Genomic DNA, 17,143 nt, shown 5'->3' on the forward strand with positions numbered 1-17,143 from the left:
CTACACACACCGAAATGAAACTCTGCAGGCTTTCTAGAAGGGCTGTGTTAATTGAATGAAGATCTCTCAGGGGCATTCAGAATGGTTTCACTATATGCACACAAGATAATTCTCAGAATAAACCTCACATTTTAATTTCTTCATTTGGATTATTTTTAACAATGACTGCCTACTCCAGTCATTCATACCTTGTTTTAATATGCTGAGGTATTTCATTTGGTGTCAAGGATTTTACTGAACATTGATAGTAAAAATGCATGAGGGATTAATCTTGGAATTCCATTAAAAGAAAATTTATGGGGATGACAAAATTTTCTCCTGATACACATGGCCAAGTTTTTAAGAACACTAAGCAAGAGGGGGGAAGTGAGAACACAGAGCACAAAGAAATTTCTAAGTTAAGGCAATAATTCATGTTATTCCCTTCCCTAGTTGTGACCAAACCCAACCGAACCGAACCCAACCCAAGCAAACCCAACCCAACCCAGCCCAACCCAACCCAACCCAACCAAACCAAACCCAACTCAACCAAATCCAACCCAACCATACCAAAGCAAACCACACCCAACCATACCATACACAACTCAACCCAACCCAATCAAACCAAACCAACTACCACAGCATAGATCCTGGTGCTTTGTGGGACTTTATAAAGCAGAGTGTAACTTCTCCTTAAAAGTGTTTGGGACAGTAAATCTTTATGGGTGCAGAAAGACTCATCTTTCTTCTGTGGAGTAACTGCCCTATTTGACTCCTGACCTTGTGGGTTAGTCACTCAATGTATAGCTCACTACACCAACAGGGTTTGTTATGTAGCTCACTGTACCATCCAGCCACTACACCATCCAGCCGATTTGTGAAACTGGTGTTAAATTACTCAGAATGTATGGATAGTGATCAGAATTGTACGAGCCCCAATAAAATGATAAAAAAAAGAAAAAGAAAGAGTAGCCCAAATCATACAGCTGTGCAGTGATTTTGTTTATCACCTCCATCCATTGCGTACAGTTCGTAGTTTGCTGTCAATGTAAAGTTCTGTCATAGACTAAAGCTCCTGATGACCTGTCAGTGTGGCAACCACTTAAGAAGAAAGGAATTAGAGTTTATGAACTAGAACCATAATTCCAAGACAATGACAAGATTCAGGAAGAACAATAAAAATCATATTTAAAAGGTCTGCAATCTCTGGCGGGTTTTTTGAGCTTCCTTTTCTGAATAATTTCTACACTATTTAGCTGCCTCTTTAGCAGAAATAGATCTACAGATGTTTGCAAAGTAGAAAATCTACATTGTGAGAGAGGAAATAAGGTAAAGTGGGAAATTGAAATAGGGTCTAAGACTATAGGACATCTTTGTTGAGTATACTTGGTTAACAGTGAGATTAACTTGAGTCAAATTATGAAAATTAGTATATGTGAGTATTCCGAAGAAGTCAATTTGAGGATAGGTCATTTTGTTTAGGTATGGTTAAGCTATAAATAGTAACTAATTATCTTTGTTAATTTTTTAATCACGTATATTAGCAATTGAGGACTGATGACTCAGAGTTTTACCTTTGAACTGTTAACCACAAGGACAGCAGTTCAAATGTACCAGTTGTTTCAAGGAAAAAAGATGAGGCTTTCTGTGCCCACAAAGATTTACAGCCTTCGAAACACAAAGGGACGTTCTACCATGATCTGCAGGGTCACTGGGACCTGCTCAAAATGGGCTCACTGGGAGTTAGCTTGATTTAGAATTTAAACTACCCACCAAACACTATAACTCGTCACTGGGAGTTAGCTTGATTTAGAATTTAAGCTACCCACCAAACACTATAACTCGTTTTTGGAAATAGTTGGATAATATAATTGCATGTATTTTTTTCTATGCATTCCGGTAACTTGTTAACATCTCTAATCCACATATTTCATAGTGTGGAGGAAATACCAGGTTAAGCCAAAAAATATCACAAACACTGTCTTCAAAAGGGTATAGACCTGGATGAAAGATAGGTCAAGAAACAATAACTTTTGATGTTTTTGTTTATAAACATATGATTTCATAGCAAGACTTTCTGACTTATCATCAGAAACATGGGATCTGCTTTACACAGTGTATGGACAATAAATTGATGTTGATGGTGACAGCAAAGATATATGTGGGGAAACAAAATAAAATTATATATCACGTTAAGATAAACCTGGGGAGACATCTTCTTCAATAGTGACTAACATATTCCAAGAAGAGTAGAACATCTTTATTTACAAGGACACCCAATTCCTGCAGTTGTGAAATGCCATCTTGTCACAGTTTATCTGTGTGTTCAGGACCCTAAATAGGCATGCTATCAATTATAATTCACTCCGTGCCAGTGCATTTGGTTTGATGGGTTGATATAAATATGAATTAAAAAAGGAACCCAATGAGAAAAAAAATATGAATCTAGAGCATGTTTAGAAAGCAAACAAACCCAGGTTCAAATCTACATCCTGTCCTGGGGCCTTTTCATGGTGGCCTATAATGGGCTTTGCACGCATATTTGCTTCCCACAAAATAACAACCATTTGCATGAGAGTTGGATTCTACCATAGATTGAAATTTTAAAACAAAATGGAAAGAATGTTTTAAAAATCCATCCTAAACATTACCCCCCATTTGGTATATTGAAAAGTCTTTTGACTCAGCCATAAGCTTTAACAATTCATGAAGAGATTGAGGAGGAAAAGTAATAAAAACTCCCAAATTTGGAATGTTTCCAGAGTGCAGTGTTGTTTCATTACTATGTCAATTCAGAGGGATGAATATTGCTTTGTTGTTGTTCTCTCTCAACACAAATGCAGCACAGCTTACTGAGAGCTCTCACTGAGCTGTGGTCAAAGCACTCAGGGCAAGGTGCTCCATAACATTCCTCAGCTTATTGATGAATCCTTGGGTTTGGGTGTCACTGGGGCAGCAAACACGTCTGTCTCTACAAAGGAGAGAAACACAACTCATCTGCACACTCAAGAAAAGCTTAGCTTATTATGTTTTTCTATATTGTGTCTCAGTAGGGCCTTAAAATAATGGATGAGAGGCAAACCGTTTGACTGATGAAGAAAAATCAGGATCTTTTTTGAGCGAAGGCATCGTGTTTTCTACAGAAGAGGGTAGAAAAGGACATGATGATAATCTTAAATTAAATATAAATGTAAATATATGTGTGTGGGGATGTGTATCTGTGTGACTGTTGGGGGTCTGTGTATATCATTTAACTGAACTTGTATAAATTATAGATTCATTTGAGTTACTACATTTTGAAACAAACAGATGGATGGAGAGGGGGGAGGTGGGGAATCCTCCCTATGAGGGTAACCAAGCTTCCAGCCAGCCAGATATCAATATGGCTTATTTTAAACCATTCTTGATGCCTAAATGATGTTAACCCATACCTACAAAGTGAGAACTTTGACTGGTGAGAGAGGATCTAAGAGTGATTTCAGAAAAATGTGGCACGCATAAAAAGTCCTTAGTTTCAGGAGTGAGTCAAGGAATTATACAAGCTTGAGCAAGGGTCGAGGTAAAGCAGAGGGGGCTTTTTAAAGGTAAATTTCCAATTCTTATTGACAAGCGCTGGTGGTGCAGTGGCTACGACCTTGGCTGCCAATCAGAAGGTCCGCAGTCTGAATCCACTAGTTATTTGCTGGCAAAATCTGTGGCCATCTACTTCCATCATAGTCACAGCCTCAGAAATCGTATGCCGCAGCTCTACCCTGTTCTGAGTTGCGATGATTCTGAATAAAGTCTGTGGCAGTTGGTTTTGCCTTTTGGTTTTGGGTAGTGCCATCTATGATTTGGGGGAGTAGCAAATACCAGCACAACTCTGAATAATGTTATTTAAAATGTAGCATTCATCTGGATTGATTTACTGCATAGATATTTTATATTTGCTATATCTGATTTATCACAAAGGGTTTCTATTAAATAGCTGTCTGGGAATGGATAAGAGATTGTCCCCAGTAATTAGGCTGTTGGAATACTTTGGGAACATACTGTGAAAGAATTTGTGGTGAGAGAATAAAACTGCAATTCAATCTAAAGCACTATGATCTATAATATTCTCTGTTCCATGGATGAAAGACAGAAAATGTTAGGGGAGGGGCAGGCAACGTTCTTTTGTTTGTACCTATAGGGCAGCTCCCAGTCAGCAATGATTCGATGGCATTCCATACATTACCAACTTAATTGCCTCCCATTATGTTTGATTGCTTTCTTAAAAATAGTAAGACAAAGGCACAGCAAGTTTAAAATAATAAATAATTCCTCTTGGCCATTGGTGGCAAATTGCTATTCGGTTGTGTAATTCTACAAATATGTGTTGATATAAAAATCATATTAATAATTAAAGTTATAAACACCAAAGTGTCATTTCATTCTAAATGACCTTAATTAACCAGTTACAAAAATACAATAAATTGGGCATAGTAACGGAGAAGATTGTCAAATGCTTTCAATTTCTTTTGTTCACATTAAAAAGTGAGGAAAGCATATTGGAATAATGGGAATCTATGTTGGATGCACACACACGTGCACACACATACACACGCACACATCCCTATCAAGTCAATTCACATTTCTAGTGATCCGATATTGGATCCTAGGTTATTGAGCAATTTAAGCAAAGCCTGAAGAAAATATCGGATGTTTGCAAGTGTTTGAATGAACAACACGTTTATACATGTCAGGATAGAAATCATCAGACATCCAGTCCCCAGATGTCAGACCTAGGTCACACCAGCATGAATTTAGCCATAAATGAAGTTGATATATGAAAACCTGGTTAATTCATCTCAGTAGGGAGCATTGAATTATATATAGTCTTCTATTAGGTCATGAAAAAATGAGTAGTATGAAAAAAGTTTGTATAAATTTCAAAAAAAAATTTGAACCAACCTAATAATAACTTGTAATAACTCTTAATAACTTTATCATGTCTGAACGGAATCTAGTTTGAGACACTGAAAAGGATAAGGGATCTGTTTGAAAAGACTCTCTCTGACAGAAACATGAATTATGCTAAATTTTAGCAAGAACAACAACAACAAAATTATGGTGAAATTTTGATGGAAGAATCGTGAACATATTGATGCTCTATGAAAATTGTATGGGGATGATGCTTCAAAGAAATGAGTTGTTTACAACTAACTTAAGTTTTGTTTGTTTTAAATGTTTAATTATTTTATTGGAAGCTCTTACAGATAACATAACATTCCATAGTTCAATCACATCAAGCAGTATTGTACAATTGTTACCACAATTAGTTTCAAAACATTTTCTTTCTTCTTGAACTCCTTCATATCAGCTCCCCTTTAACCCCTCCTTTCCCCACCCTACCCCCAAGAACTCTTATTTATTTTTTCCCCTATAATACGTGTTATTTTTGGAGGGAGGCATATCTTAAATATCATTCACATACAATTCTATTGTCTGATCCCATCAGGTCATTCAGTCACCAATGTTGTCAGCTCTTTATTTCTCCCTTCCCCCAAACCCTCTCTTCCTGTACCCACAGGGAACCCTTACTCCTGTGAGTAACTCATTTTAAGAAAGGAAGAGGAAATGTTGAAAATTAAGCCTGTAACAGCAGACTATCCATCAATTTGCGAATGAAAATTAACCTTGTTCCTTGCCTAATGAAGAGGACAAATGGTAAACAGAAACAATAGCCAAGATGTAAACATCTCAATTGGTTCAGTTTACACAATTCTCCCTGAAAGATTAAAATTGACCAAACTTTTGCCTGATGAGTGCCAAAATTGTTATACACAGATGAACTGCAGACAAGAGCAGCACTTTCAATGAAAATTTCCAAGTAGGATTGATATCTGAAGGATTTATTAAGAAAGCAGTAACAGGAGATGAAACATGGTATTACCAGTGATCGTGAAGATAAAGCACAATCAAGTAATGCCTCCCAACAGGTGGAAGCAGTCCAACACAGCAAAAGCAGGTGGATCATGAGCAAAGGTCATGGTCACAGTGTTTGGGCACCCTGAGGACATGCTGCCCGTTGACTTTCCAGAAGACCAAAGAATGAACATCGACTTATTTGTGGGATTAGTTTGAGAAAATTAGCCAAAAATTTACCAGAAAAACCAGAAATCCTTCAGCAGAAAATCCTTCTCTACCATGACAATATTCCTGCTCATTCATTTGGTCAAACATGGGCAATGTTGTGAAAATTTTGATGGGCCATATTTAGGATTTCCCCATACAGTTCGGATTCAATTCTTTCTGGTGTTGTTTCCTAATCTTTAAAAAAATTCTTTAAAAAGCACCCATTTTTCTTCAGATAGTAATGTAAAAAAATTGCATTGGTCAAATTGAATTCCCAGGACCCTCAGCTCTTTAGACATAGACTAAACGGTCAGTATCATGACTAACAAAAGTTGTTGTTGTTTTTCACCTTGATGGAGCTTATGTTGAGAAATAAAGTGTAGCTATATGTGGCTCTTTGTGTATGAAATTATGTAAGGTTTATATATATAAAGTATATATATAATAAGATATGTATACTTATGTATAAAATTATATGTAATACATAAGATATACATATACCTTATTATATACTTAATATCTCTATATATTTTACATGTGTATACATCATCATTGAGACACTTCATTATATAGAGAAATTTGTACCTTTATATATACTAATTTATAATTATGTATAGAGTTTTTATCTTCTAATTCAATTTTCCCACAAACGTTTGAAGTTCTCTCATAATGCTCATGTTAGAGTTCCCTGCCAGGGTGAACAACATTTTGGTGGCCCTGCATGGAAGAAATTGTCTCCTGCAAAAATTATGAGAGTTTCAATGTGAATTACCTTTCTGGTTGGTTCTTCTAGACATAGTCTTTGTTATGCCAATCCAATAACCTTTGTTTTTCTGTTAAAAATCAAGCAATTTTGAACATTGTGTACAAGTCTTTGTATGGACATATTCTTCCAAATTTTTCCAAAATTTGAAAAATCTTGTCTGCTATATGAAGACACTACTTTTTATCTTCAAAATGGAACATATTTTAAATGGTGTCAGTAATTACATTAACGATCTCCCTTTCAACATATTGAAGATCCTTTGAATTGGTTCAAAAAATTTTAAGGCAATTTGACAATACTATCAAAAAATGAAACTGTTTATCTTTTGTTCCAGAAGTTCTTCATAACTTATTCTGATATTTGGCAGATGCTTACTGTCTATGCACTTCTGCATCTCATGGGTGGAAAGAGAATAATTATTTAATCTGTATGGTTACAGTGAGAATTAAGTGAATTTATTCAAGGAAAATGTTGCTATACAAAAAATTCCCCTCATTTTATTATTTTTTAAAATTGTTAATTCAAGGAATAGATTCTTCAGAAATATGTTGTCAAATAAGCAAAGAATGTATGTTTAAACATGTTCATGACAATAATATTTCTTATCATATAAAGTGGATATAACTTTGTGTTCATCTATAATAAGAGATGGTTGGGTAAATTTGGGTACAGCTCTGAAAGACAATTTAGAAAAATGATTGAGGTGACCGTTTGAGAAGAGATGGGCTGATTCCCAGTCCTGTCTCTGACCATATTAGCTGTGTGCCTTGCTCACATTTCCTAACCCTACTTAGTGTGTCTCAGTTTTCTCAACTGTAAAAATGGGTATAATAGTTGTACTCAGAGTACTGGAGATTTTGTGAGAAACCAAAGAGCTATAACATGTAAATTCTACAGAAACAAAACCAAAAATTGCTCAATTTGAACATCCCACAAATCTTCAAACTACTGTGGGATGTTATGTATCTTTTTTTTAATAGCAGAGGCAAATCATTATGTGAAACAATGAAAGGATACTCGCTAGAGAAAGAATTTATGTTTTTCATGAATAATCTGCAAAATAGGAACAAGCAGGTGATTCAATGACACATCGCTCTTACTCTTTTCAGTTGTGAAGTCAGTTCTGACACATAGTGACCTTATGATGCATTCTATTGACTTAGATAAAAATGCTCAAATATTTGTCAATTACTATTTCATTTATCAATTAAAGACAGAAGAAAATGGTAATTAAGTACTTTTGAAGTTTCTCATTCAACTTCCTTAATTCTGAATACATGTGAAATTGCATAATATAAGATTTTATACTTCAAACATCAACTTAAGAAGGAGGAAATAAGATAAAAGTTAAAAACCACACTTCTAAGGTTTTGAGTCATTTATTTAAATTTATGAATGCATTGTCTACTCAGACATATTGGACACAGGAAGTCTAAATGCTTTATTAGAAAAACTGCTGCAATTGACAATATTGTGGGATTGCCACCTTCTAAGATTATTTTAAAGTGAAATGAGTGAAAATGACAAAAGTAAAACAGGCTAATCGACGTATTTTGTTTTGTATGCCATGCAATCTTGTTAGGTGATAGAAGAACTCTAACATAAACAGATAGATTTTCAAATCTTTCTTTTGAAATAAACCACTTTGCAGCTTTCGTTGGTTAAACAAAGAGTCTGAGTTCACTATACACACCAAAAATCAAAGCAGATGTGCATGCAAAGATAAATAACAAAGTTCTGCCAAATTCTCAGTCCAGGTGATTGTCTTTCATCCTAACTTCCCTATGCTTAGGTGCGGTATAACAAGTAACCACTAAATGTAGTAACAGGGGGGAATTTGACTGGAATTGTCCCTTTCACAAGTCGCAGCCACACTTCCTGTCCAAAATTTAATTCCAACAGGGCATCCCCTGTCAACACCCTGTCACAGTGTACTTCACTGTTCATATTTTCAGACTCAAACGTAAGCTTGTCTACTCCATCAACCACTAAAAATCCAGAGATATGAGCACTGAAGGACTCAATGGTATACTTGAACACGTACACGCCGAGATAGGGAATTCTAAATTTCCCGGTGTTTGGGGTATATGAGGCACCGTAATTGACATCCAAGTTATTGAACAGGATTGGACCCGGTGTCGTCATTCCATGTGTATGCGATGCAAAAAATGCAACCATTGGTGCATATCTGTAAGATCCTTTTGAAAAATCTGTTAAAAAAACAAACAGGAAAGAGTTAATTCTCTTCCTTTTACTGTTTCTTCATTTCTTTATCTTTCTATCACAGTTACAGAAAATGTTACCAGCCGCCATCATATTTAACAAGAACACATGTGTCTGGATGCCTGCCTCTTGGCTTGGCCGAGTTACACTGACTCCCATAGCCTCAGGAGCCTCAGTTGTTTTCAGGACTGAGTGAAAATAACACCAGATACCGCCCTCATAGAAATGTCTCAAAGATTAATTTGCATGTATCTTTGATCTCCCCAGAGCTAAAGGAATTCAAAGGCACTATGATTATTATAGTATGCCAGAATGCTTTAAAGCCCCTTGAAGGAATTGAAGCTGACATGATGTAGAAACAATTTTCCCAGCATCTTGTCAAAGAGTTTCTAGAGGCTAAAACAGAAACCAAATGAAGTCATATGCACTATAAAGAAGTAGACAAAGGGAATTCTCTATGTAATTAATGCCAAATGTACTGACAAAGGCTCAGGTTTAAAAACAGACCAAAGGAATTTATTTTTCACCAGGCAGCCTATTATTAAGAAAAACTTGATTTCAAATACTCATACATTTTTTACATCATTGAAGTTAATATATTTTAAAAAGCTACACATACGTATTTTCTTTTATAAAAACTAGCAAGGGTACACACTCATTTTTTATTGTGGTACAAATAAACAACAACCCCAAATACTTGCCAATTCAGTAATCTGTGCATGTGGAACTCAGGGATACTGATTACACCCATGGTGTTAAACCATTCTTCCCATACCTGTCCAAATTATTAACCAAAAATGGTGCACCATTGAGTTAAATCTAATATAACCAATGTTATGTGACCCTAAATGGCCAAAATCAGCACTTTTTTTTAACTTGATATAATCAAGTAAATTCTGATGGCCTCAATCCAGCCAAATTGGCAAGATTGGTTTACCCTTCCAGGAAAGCAGACCCATATGAACATACTAAAGTTTAATTCAAATGAGTATATCTATGATGACTCAGAGGTTTATTGATTGATCAACTTCTCTGGGGAAAAAGAGCTTACAGTAATCAAATATATACATCTCTCTCTATTTATTTCTATTTAACATAGGTCAATATTTTCTTGATGGGACCTTAACTACTTGACTTGTTCATCAGAAGTTCGGGGAGAAAGGCGTGGCAGGCAGCTCCTTGGGAATTGGTGGGGGCCTTTCTCCTCTGTTCTGTGGGGTCACTATTCATCAGGAATGGCTGGACAGAAATGGGGCATTTATTTTCTAGTAAGACGTATGGCAGAAATGAAGAGATAGGACTAGAATTTTCAACAAACTGCCCGTATTATATTAGCAGTGAAAATGTTAACAAGTGCATGGAAAACATTATTTGCCTGGCCAAAATGCATTTCCATTTGTGAATGGGCACGCTGAATTATTCAATACATTTCAGAAGTAAAAGGAATTAACTTGTAAGTAACTGAATCTACATTAAGCAGGCTTAAATGTTCATTGATACATATATATTTTTTTAAATGCATATTCCTATGTGTATAACATTGGGCAAATCCAAATCTCTTACCTGGAGCTAAAGCATTCTCCTCCACCAGCTTGACCGTGCAGTTGTCGCCTGAGAAAGGGTGTCGGCAAGCACAGGTAAAGCTGGTTCTTCCATTTATACAAGTGCCCCCATTCTGGCACGGGGACCTGCTGCAGCCTGAATATGCTTCTGTTTCTGAAAAGAATCAAGATAAAAGAGGGTAAGGCGACCTATTTTCTTGTTGTTCTCAAATCATCCTTTTCAGCAGCAGAAGAATGCTGAATGGGAAATCTGAGGAATGCGCTCCAAGGAGAGTCTCCTGCCATTGATGTCACAGGGCCGCCCATATAACTTGCATCCCTGTGAGCCATTCTGAAGGCTAGTTCTCTGATCTGTTTCATTCAGGGGTATGAAAAGACTTTGGTTTTGTTCAACTGCCGGATAAGGAAATAGCTAGATACTGAATCATATTTGAAACTGGTACATTGCATTCAGAATACAATGGAGACAAAGATCTATTGAGTAAATGGCGAAAAGGTAGTTTTGTATCTTCAGAAAAAAAACCTTTCAATCTCAATGCCCTGGAGTTGATGCCAACTCATCGTGATCCTATAGGACAGGGTAAAACTGCCCTTATGAGTTTCTGAGACAGTAACTCTTTACAGAAATAGAAAACCGAGTTTTTCTCCTGTCACTGGTTGATGGTTTTGAACTGCTGACCCTGTGGTTATCAACCTAATGTGTAGTCACTCTGCCAAAGTGGCAGCTGGGTAGCTATAAAAATGATACATTCTTTGTGTATAAAATTACCAAATGTAAGAAAAACACACAAAAGAAGTCACCTGAATGGTTGTTCCAACCTATGTATCACACCTATAAGGCTTTAAAATCTCACAGAGCCCTTTCAAAGCAAAGTAAAACAATATGAAATGAAACCTATTCTTAACTAATATCAACTGAAAATTAATATCCATGTGTAATTAAATGCATCCTTCTTAAAACTCAAGAATAACTAACAGAAAAGCCGAAAAGCTTTTCAATAGACATAACAATCCACTAAATAGGAAGAGTAATACAAAGGAAATATATCCTTACCTTAAATAACTCACAAAACACGAGCAAATTACTGAGCTAATTATACAGATGTTCAGTAAAATTTCAATATTTAATCTCATATTTCTATTCCAGGGGCAATATTTAAGAAGATAGAAACGACTCAGGCAGGGAGATATCAGGGCAAGTGAACATTAGGCCTAAATTGTTAGCAGAGTCTGACCAGACTTGTTAGAACATTTTCTTTGAACTATATATATTTTTAAACTATATATTTATCCCAGTATAATTTATACTCCATGCTTGTCCATGTGCCCCAAACCAGTGTCCAATGATGTTTTTAATGACATCATTTACATTAGTGAAAACTTAAGAGACCTAAATGATTATTAACGTGGGCCTTGTTCGGTAAATTACATATTCCCATGAAAGAATTTTGCTGTTAGGGTTCGGTGTGCCTGCGAGGAGGAAGTTCTGACTCAGAGCGAGCCTGCGGACAGCAGAACAAACTGTGCGGTCCTGAGTGGTCCTCATGATAATTCTTATGTGGCAACCATTGTTGCAGTCACGGTGCCAACACATCCTCTAGCGGCCTTCTTCGGGCTGTCCCTCTCCATGACCAAGCATGATGTCCTTCCCCAGGACTGCTCTCTGCCGACGTGTCCGAAGTCTGAGGACCACCATCCTTGCCTCTGCGGAGCACTCTGGCTGTACTGCTTCCGAGACAGATTGCCTGGTTCGTTGGGCAGCTCACGATGCCATGACTATTGTTCACCGGCGCTGTGATTCCAATTCCCGGATTCTTGTGTGGCCTCCCTAAGTCAGTACTTGACTTGTACAGACACACGAGCCTACTGACAATACCGGAGGTTGGCCCTGGGGCACTCCAGTCCTCAGAGTAACAGCCTGCTTGTCAGCACTTCGTTGAACTAGCAGTGTGGAGTGTCGGACTATTAGGGGTCAAAGCAGGAGGCACAATCTCAACACATTTGGTAAACTGAATATAGCAATAGAAAATATAAAATAATTGTCATATATTTAAAAAACATCACATATGACTATGATTAGAATAATACATCTTTGTTTAAATACAGGAAGAAGATTTGGAAGAATAGGTAGACTATAGGCCACAGTTACCACTATGGCGCCACCTCGTGGCAGTAACGTAAATAGTTAATTGTTCACTTATTTTCCGGTTTGGTGACAGAGGCCTTCTCCTCCCACAGTTAAGAGTCTCAGAAACCCACAGGGCCATTTCTGCTCTGTCCTAAAAGGTTGTTTATGAGTCCGAATTGACTCCATGTCAGTGAGATTTTTATCTTTGTTTCTCAAGTTATTTGATTTTGGTCTATAGTTTTGGAATATTTGCTTTCTTTAATATTTCGTTCCTGAAACAAGATCTGTAAATATTATATACACATTATTATATATGTTCATAATTCAAATTGTCACCAAATGGTATGTATGTCACTAAACTTTTTTATTTCTTTTATTTATTTATTTTTTTAATTTTAACAATTTATTAGGGGCTCATACAATTCTTATCACAGTTCATACATATACATACATCAATTGTATAAAGCACATCTGTACAGTCCCTGCCCTAATAATTTTTTTCTCCTCTTTTCTTTTTTTACATTTTATTAGGGACCCATACAACTCTTATCACCATCCATACATATACATACATCAATTGTATAAAGCACATCCATACATTCCCTGCCCCAATCATTCTCAAAGCATTTGCTCTCCACTTAAGCCCCTTGCATCAGGTCCTCTTTTTTTTTTCCCCTCCCTCCCCTTTCCCCCCTCCCTCATGTGCCCTTGGTAATTTATACCTCGTTATTTTGTCATATCTTGCCCTATCCGGAGTCTCTCTTCCCCCCTTCTCTGCTGTCCCTCTCCCAGGGAGGTCACATGTGGATCCTTGCAATCAGTTCCCCCCTTCCAACTCACTCACCCTCCACTCTCCCAGCATCGTCCCTCACACCCTTGGTCCTGAAGGTATCATCCACCCTGGATTCCCTGTACCTCCAGCCCTCATATGCACCAGTGTACAGCCTCTGTCCTATCCAGGCCTTCAAGGTAGAATTCGGATCATGGTAGTTGGGGGGAGGAAGCATCCAGGATCTGGGGGAAAGCTGTGTTCCCCATCGGTACTACCTCGCACCCTAATAAACCCATCTCCTCTCCTAAACGCCTCTATGAGGGGCTCTCCATTGGCCGACACTTGGGCCTTGGGTCTCCACTCTGCACTTCCCCCTTCATTTAATATGGTATATATATACATATACATATACACATATATACACACACTTATAACATTGTTGCTTTTTTTGCATGATGCCTTATACCTGGTCCCTTGGCACCTCGTGATCGCACTGGCCGGTGTGCTTCTTCCATGTGGGCTTTTTTGCTTCTGAGCTAGATGGCCGCTTGTTCACCTTCAAGCCTTTAAGACCCCAGACACTATCTCTTTTGATAGCCGGGCACCATCAGCTTTCTTCACCACATTTGCTTATGCACCCATTTGTCTTCAGTGATCCTATCATGGAGGTGTGCAGTCAATGATATGATTTTTTGTTCTTTGATGCCTGGTAACTGATCCCCCTGGGACCACTCGATCACTTCCATGTGGACTTTGTTGCTTCTGAGCTAGATGGCCGCTTGTTTATCTTCAAGCCTTTAAGACCCCAGTCACTATCTCTTTTGATAGCCGGGCACCATCAGCTTTCTTCACCACATTTACTTGTTCACCCACTTTGGCTCCAGCCGTTGTGTCGGGAGAGTGAGCATCATAGAGTTCCAATTTAATAAAAGAAGGTATTCATGCATTGAGGGAGTGTTTGAGTAGAGGCCCAAGGTCCTTCCGCCACCTTAATACTTGACCTATAAATATAGACACATAGATCTATTTCCCCATCCTCCTATATATATTTGCATGTACATGTCTTTGTCTAGACCTCCATGAATGGCCTTTGACTCCTAGCTCTTTCCTCCATCTCCCTTGACTTTCCTCCTGCCCTACTACCATGCTTCATCGCCACCTGGGCTAGAGTATACCTCTTCTCTAAGCAATCTTACCCTTGATCATTTCCCACCATGCCTGCCACTCCCCCTTCTCTACAATTTAGGGTCCCATGTTTTTCCCTTGTCCCTGGGTTTGTTAACACCACTTCCTTATCCCCCCTACCCCCCCACCCCAAGTCCCCCCGGAACTGTCGGTCCCGTTGTTTTTCCTCCAGATAGTTCATCCAGCCTGTCCTATTCAGACAGACCTGTGGAGTCACTAACATGCACGAAAACAAGACAGAGGAAAACAAAGCAACAGTATACAACCAGACAACAAAACAACAAATACAAACCACTGACAAAGAACAGAACAAAACAGTTCACAAGAGAAAAGCTTGTAGTTAGTTCAGGGATCGTTTGCTGGCCCTTAGGAGCGTTTTCCAGTCCAGTCTGTTGGGGCACCACGCCCTGGTCACTAAACTTTTTATAAAGAAAGTACATTAATATATTTGAACAATTTTGTATAACCTCTTCTATATTCAGTAAACTTAGCTTCTTATTCAGACATGTGAAAAAACATTAGTGGATGGATTGACCTCTAACAAATCTTTCAAAGTGCCTCATATCAAACTGACCTGACCATGTGAATAATTATTATTCTAAAACCTAATTCATTACTCAGTATTGTTAAAAAAAAACTTCAATGGTTCTTCATTATCTACAGAAGTGTGAATGTAAAAGAATTGACTTTACTCACTACTTCAACATTCTCTAAATCTAGCACAGTGATCAATTCATGGGCTAGTATTCAATTAATGGATTTAATTCCAAATGAATAAATCAATTGTTTAGTGAAGTTAAACTCCAAACACAGAATTCACTGCCATAAGATTGATTCTGACGGCCCAGTTGCGTTTCCTAGACTGCCATCTTTATGGGAATAGACGGCCCCATCGCTCTCTCTTAGAGCAGCTGGGGGTCTCAAACTGCTGACCTTATGTTTAGCAATCCAAAGTGTAAAGCACTGTTATGAGGACGTCCCTCATTGAAATTTTGGAACACTACATAATTAAGGTAATTTGATTAATTCTCAAATTCTAATTTTCTAAGATGAGAAAATGCATTGCTCATCCATAGACTCATTCTGCCCTCGGATGAAGGATCAAGCCAGTCCTCACAAGGAGGAATTCACAAGTGCTAGAAATAATTGCACTCTTGGCACTGCTGTTGGCCTCAGTTCATTCTGCAGGTCAAAGATTTTGCCTTCTTTTAACCCGGCCAGGATAAGAACCGCATATTTGCCCCTAGCTTTCATGTACCACATCACCTAGGCTTGCCATTGTTCCCTCCTTTGGGCTATTTTAGAATACCACTGTGTTCTTTATTCCAAGAAAGTTCTTCAAAGGAGAGTTCTTCAGAAGTAGAGGTCTACTTGAATTTGGTAAGAAGCCTGAATATTCATGTATTATATATAATTGTACCCTAATGTTGAATCCTAGTGGCATAGTGATTACACATTGGGCTGTGATCTCCAAGGTCAGCAGTTTGAAACCACCAGTTGCCCAGAAGAAGAAAGACTGGCCTTTCTACTCTGGCAAAGAGTTAGTCTCAGAAGCCCACAGGGGCAGTTCTACCTTGCCCTAGAGGGTCGCTATGAGCCATCATCGATGGCAGAGAGTTAGATTTTTGAGTGGCACATCGTGTGATTCTAAGGAAGGCATTTTTCATGCTGTCTACTGATCATCCATCCAGGATGCCACATTCACTTACTGCATCTGCTTCTGCTTTCCAGTCCTTTCTCTCCTTTTCACCTTTCCAGCTATTGTAAGTGTCCTTGCTATCCCATCCCGTGGAAGTAATCTGCATGACAGTCCAACACACAGGCCCATGACACCTATAAGTGAGCACACTGAGGCTAATCTGGGCAGGGCAAGATGAGTCGAGTATAGTGAGCCCCGCTACCCTATCGTGGCACTTCTGCGAGTGCCACATGAGCATGAAATGTTCACTGATGTTTTTGCATGTACAGTATACCATTTTATAATTGGTCTTTTTTGTTCTGACATTATTGAAAACCTCCCAATCCTATATTTACTTTCCTTAATGTGAATCTACAATGACTATTGATAATTATTAGATAGATCTTATTAGACATGACTTACCATTTTCTCCATAAGAACTATTTAGTTTCTTTTTCTAAAGGTAATATTTTAATCACATACCCCGCTTTGTTATCATTTCAAAATTTATTCATTATATTCTCATTGCCATAATAAGTAAAATATTTACTGAATCAAGGTCAAGCATGAAGCCTTCTAACTGACAACTAATGATTGGTGGTCACTGACCTTTGTTATACTGTCGGCTGCACATTAAATCTGGACATCATCTGACTCATATTTTTTCTCTTATTCCAAAAACTTAAAAAAAAACTGTTAACTGCTTTCAATTGTGCCTACAAAGGTGAGTGCTCAATTAGATGATTTGGTTTTT

At 37.8% G+C, this 17,143-nt stretch overlaps 1 protein-coding gene across 1 annotated transcript in view; it reads right to left on the reverse strand.

The window, feature by feature from the left end:
- Positions 1-8,629: 8,629 nt before the first annotated feature.
- MMRN1 (multimerin 1) overlaps positions 8,630-17,143 on the reverse strand; it is an 84,788-nt gene continuing 76,274 nt past the window's right edge. Inside the window, exons 7-8 of the mRNA XM_075544884.1 lie at positions 10,628-10,774; positions 8,630-9,051 (exon numbers count right to left, since the gene is read on the reverse strand). Coding sequence (XP_075400999.1) covers positions 8,630-9,051; positions 10,628-10,774 — 569 coding nt within the window. The remainder of the gene's footprint in view (positions 9,052-10,627; positions 10,775-17,143) is intronic.

Source organism: Tenrec ecaudatus, chromosome 3 (assembly GCF_050624435.1).
Source record: "Tenrec ecaudatus isolate mTenEca1 chromosome 3, mTenEca1.hap1, whole genome shotgun sequence".
In the NCBI taxonomy this organism is placed as follows: Eukaryota; Metazoa; Chordata; class Mammalia; order Afrosoricida; family Tenrecidae; genus Tenrec; species Tenrec ecaudatus.